Source organism: Mesoplodon densirostris, chromosome 3, assembly GCF_025265405.1.
Source record: "Mesoplodon densirostris isolate mMesDen1 chromosome 3, mMesDen1 primary haplotype, whole genome shotgun sequence".
Taxonomy (NCBI): Eukaryota; Metazoa; Chordata; class Mammalia; order Artiodactyla; family Ziphiidae; genus Mesoplodon; species Mesoplodon densirostris.
Genome location: NC_082663.1, coordinates 171,472,362 through 171,477,063, shown reverse-complemented (window position 1 = coordinate 171,477,063; position 4,702 = coordinate 171,472,362). Strand labels below are relative to the sequence as shown.

Here is a 4,702-nt window from a genome sequence, read left to right as displayed (position 1 = left end):
TTATCTTTTGTCCAAACCACTGAAGCCCAAATCCTACTGAAGTGTGTGTCAGATCATTGCCCAGTGACAAGGAATTTGAGACACCAAGTTGACATGGACCAGCCTCTTCAGCATCACCCGAAAGCTTGTCAGAAACGCAAAATTTCAGGCCCTGCCCCAAACTAAACCAGACTCTGCAGTTTAAGAGATCCCCAGGTGACTCATGTGCAATTGAAGTTGGAAAGTACTGGCCTAGAGCACCACTGATTAATGTGATAATTGTGCCTACCTGTTTTATTGCCCACGTGAAAGATTCTTAATTGACTCTGCCTTTTAACTAGCTTGTATTCCACTGATGGTTAGTGCTTTTAGGCCATTTGCTCAACTAAAAGGAGCCATTGTAACCTGGATCCTCCGCAGTGAATGTGTGTGCTGATTTAACATATTTAGACAGGAGAGCACTTTACCTACGGAGTTGAGGTGGGATGGGGAATTATCTGTCACCATCCCAGTTCAGTGATGATGCATCCTGAATGAAACAAAAAGTCTCTGCCTGTCCATTCAACTTGTCTGCCCTGAGGACCAGAGAAGAATCCTCTTTCCTGGTGGATTTGATAATGGGACTGCCCCTAGTGGGCTGTTACACATTTTCTTGAAGAATGATACTTAGGGCGAGCTGCCCGTGACGTTGCCTGCGCTGTTTGAAACTGCAGAACCCGTTACCAGCTTGGGGCAACTACCGTTCCGGCTGGTTCCGGAGCCCGTGCGTGCCAGGAGGGCTAGTGGCGGTCGTGAGGTGGCTCTAGCCTTTCGCGTCTCTGCAGCCTGGAGACTAGGACCGGCACTTTCGTAGGACGCCACCTCCAATCGCAGCGCTGGCGCGGGCGGAGGCTAAAACACACGAGTCCTGAGACTGAGGAAAATGCGCCAAGTTCCCGTCGGCGGCGTCGTGGGGAAGACCCCAGCGGTTCGGGCGCCGGGCGAGCGGAGCCGCTTCTGGCGCTCCTTGCCGTCCTGGGGCGGGGACGGGGGCGGGGGCGGGGGCGGGGACGGGGGCGGGCGCGGTCGGGCGCCGCTTCGGGGATGTAGTCGGTGCCGGCGCCCAGGCAGGACCGAGCCGCAGCCCGGGTTCCCGCTCTTGAGAGCGAATGGTCACTCCCCTGCGGGGAGGGCGATCCGGCCAGCTTTTCCGTGGGTCGCGGGCCCCCCCGCAGGCTCGGGGCAGGGGCTCACCTGTCGCCCCCGCCCTCAGCCCGGTTAGACTCGTCGGCGTCACCGCCGCGGACCTCGCGCTCTGGGCCATGACCATAGTTACGGGAGAAACATTGGTGATGTCACAACCCCCAGTGATAAGGACAGCCAGGAGCAAGAAATGGTATAGCAGGAGATACGGCGCCTGGTCAAATGTTATATTCTAGATATGCTTGGTGATTACAGGGTCCCTGTATAAATGAATTCTCCTCAACTCCTTGGGATTTGAAGAGAAAATGCCCCGTGTCATACCTCGTGAAAGTAATAGGCTTTCAAGAGGTAGTCCCTCAAAAAAACCCAGACGTCCCTTGAAGTTTTTTCAGAAGAAGGAAACCAAGAGAGCCTTGGATTTCACAGATTCTCAAGGAAATGAAGAAAAAAACTTCTGAATACAGAGGATCTGAAATTGATCAAGTTATTCCTGCAGCACAGTCCTCACGTGTCAACTGTGAGAAGAGAAAAAACTTGTTACCGTTTGTGGGACTGAATAATCTCGGCAATACTTGTTATCTTAATAGTATACTTCAGGTATTATATTTTTGTCCTGGTTTTAAATCTGGAGTGAAGCACTTATTTAATAGTATTTCAAGGAAGAAAGAAGCCCTAAAAGATGAAGCCAGTCAAAAAGCTAAGGGAAATTGCAAAGGAGATTCTTCAGTAAGTTTTGAACTAATATGCAGCTTACATTCCTTGATCATTTCAGTCGAACAGCTTCAGGCTAGTTTTCTCTTACATCCAGAGAAATATACTCGTAAACTTGCTACTCAGCCAAGGCGACTACTTAACACACTCAGGAAACTCAACCCTATGTATGGAGGATATCTACAGCATGATGCACAGGAAGTATTACAGTGTATTTTGGGACACATTCAAGAAACATGCCACCTCCTAAGAAAAGGAGTAAAAAATGTGGCAGAGTTATCTACTAAGGTAGAAGAAAAACATCAGAAAGAGGAAATGAGTGGCCATAACAGCATGGAGATGGACAGTATGAGGCATTCTGAAGACTATAAAGAAAAACTGCCAAAAGTACATGGGAAAAGAAAAAGTGACACTGAACTTGGTAACATGAAGAGAAAAGTTAAAGTCTCTAAGGACCACCAGTCTTTGAAAGAAAACCAGAGACAAACCAGATCAAAAAGAAAAGCTACCGTTGATTCATCAGATATTCCTGCTAAAATAATCCCCCAGTACATTTCTGAAAATGAGAGTGCAAGACCCTCACAAAAGAAATCAAGAGTTAAAAGAAACCGGTTCAAGTCTACAGCTAAGCAACCCAGCATTATTTCTAAATCCTTTAGTCTGGGTAAAATAACAACCAACCAAGAATCCAAAGGACAATCTAAAGAAAATGAATGTGGTCTTGAAGAGGACATGGGGAAGTATGAGAATGATAATACAGCTGATGGTTGTGGACTTCAATCTCCAGGGAAGAACGTTATGCCTGTTAAGGAAGTTAAGCCCATCAACAAAGGTGCAGAGCCAATTGGTTTTGAGCTGGTGGAGAAATTATTTCAAGGTCAGCTGGTAATAAGGACTCGTTGCTTAGAATGTGAAAGTTTAACAGAAAGAAGAGAAGAGTTTCAAGACGTCATCGTACCAGTGCAAGAAGATGAGCTTTCCAAAGTAGAGGAGAGTCCTGAAAGTTCTTCAGAGCCAAAACCAGACATGAAGACCCTGAGATGGGCAATTTCCCAGTTTGCTTCAGTGGAGAGGATTGGAGGAGAAAATAAATATTTCTGTGAAAATTGCCATCATTATACTGAAGCTGAACGAAGTCTTTTGTTTGACGCAATGCCTGAAGTTCTAACTATTCATTTGAAGTGCTTTGCTGCTAGTGGCTTGGAGTTTGATTGTTATGGTGGTGGACTTTCCAAGATCAACACTCCTTTACTGATACCCCTTAAACTGTCACTAGAAGAATGGAGCACAAAGCCAACCAAGGACAGCTATGGATTATTTGCAGTTGTGATGCATAGTGGCATTACAATTAGTAGCGGGCATTATACTGCTTCTGTGAAAGTCACTGACCTTAACAGTTTAGAACTAGATGAGGAAAATTTTGTGATCGACCAAATGTGTGAAGTAGGTAAGCCAGGACCATCGAACAAGGAGGAAGCAAGGGGTGTGGTCAAAAACTATGACGATGAAGAAGTGTCGATTAGAGTCAGTGGAAATACCCAGCCAAGTAAAGTTTTGAACAAAAAAAATGTAGACACTCTTGGACTTCTCAGAGGACAAAAGACTCAAGCAGATTATGAGTTATTCAACAAAGCATCTCATCCTGATAAAGTTGCCAGTGCAGCATTTGCTGAAAATAGAAATTCTGAGACTAACAATACTAATGGGACCCATGAATCTGATAGAAACAAGGAATCCAATGACCAAACAGGCATTAACATGAGTGATTTTGAAAACAAAATTTCATATGCAGTGCAAAGCTTAAAGGGGTATGAGGGGAAGTGGTTGCTTTTTAATGATTCTCAAGTGAAAGTTACTGAAGAGAAGGACTTTTTGAATTCTCTTTCCCCTTCTACATCTCCTACATCTACTCCTTACTTGCTATTTTATAAGAAATTATAGAGTGAGTGTATTTTCCTTGTGTGTATATTAAACATTGGTAAATTGATTACATCAAAAAGTCTTTAGCTTATCTTTTGAAGCTATTGGATATTATTGGTCTCTCTAGGTTTCTATATAAATAGTGAAATCTGAGTTATTGAAAACCATGTTGATTTTTAGAATTCCTTTTCCTTAGTGGAGACTAGTGATTGATGCATTAGCTTCTGGGAACAAACTTGTATAGGTTCTTAACTGAATTATTCAAAATGGAAGCATGTAAACACTTTGAATTTACACCTATCTTTTGTGTTTGCTTTTTCAAATAAAGTGCTTGTATTTTTATCTCCCTATTTTGGAGTAATTATCTACATGATGTTTACAGGTTCTGTGGTTTTTCAGCTAAGAAGCAGAATCTCATTTCAGTACATTCACTTGTGTAAGTCGTGCAGCCAGGTCTTTGATGGGCTGTATTAGAGGCACGTGTGTGAACAGCTGTCCCATCGGTTTGCTGCAGCTGTTAAATGAAGTAATGCATGTAAAATGCTTCGTACAGTTTCTGGCATTCAGTAGCCCTCCGAAAATACTGGCTAAAGTATTACTAAGGAGAGTTCTATAACCTTGATAGCCAAGAGTCACCATGAGCTTGACTCAAGGGAAGTAAGAAAGACAGATCATTGGCTGGGGTGTTGAACCGCATGGAAGAAGACAAACGCTTTACCATAGAACTTGACGCCAAGCTTTAATAACATAGCAAAATAGGCCTGGGGAAAGAATCTGAAAGTGCACAAAACAGAGGATCACAGTGTCATTTGAAGCATGACTATGAAAAGTGCCACTGGCTGTAGTTGACAGACCAGCAGACCCCTGCACCCACTCTGCGGGACTTTGCTCTGCATTTGGCACCAGCCAA

At 44.2% G+C, this 4,702-nt stretch overlaps 1 protein-coding gene across 1 annotated transcript; it reads left to right on the top strand.

Moving 5' to 3' along the window:
* Positions 1 to 1,466: 1,466 nt before the first annotated feature.
* On the top strand, positions 1,467 to 3,841 carry LOC132485965 (ubiquitin carboxyl-terminal hydrolase 1-like). The gene is given in 2 exon segments (XM_060092591.1): positions 1,467 to 1,607; positions 1,609 to 3,841. Coding segments are annotated over 2 exon segments (2,346 nt in total). The 3' UTR covers positions 3,814 to 3,841.
* Positions 3,842 to 4,702: the final 861 nt, after the last annotated feature.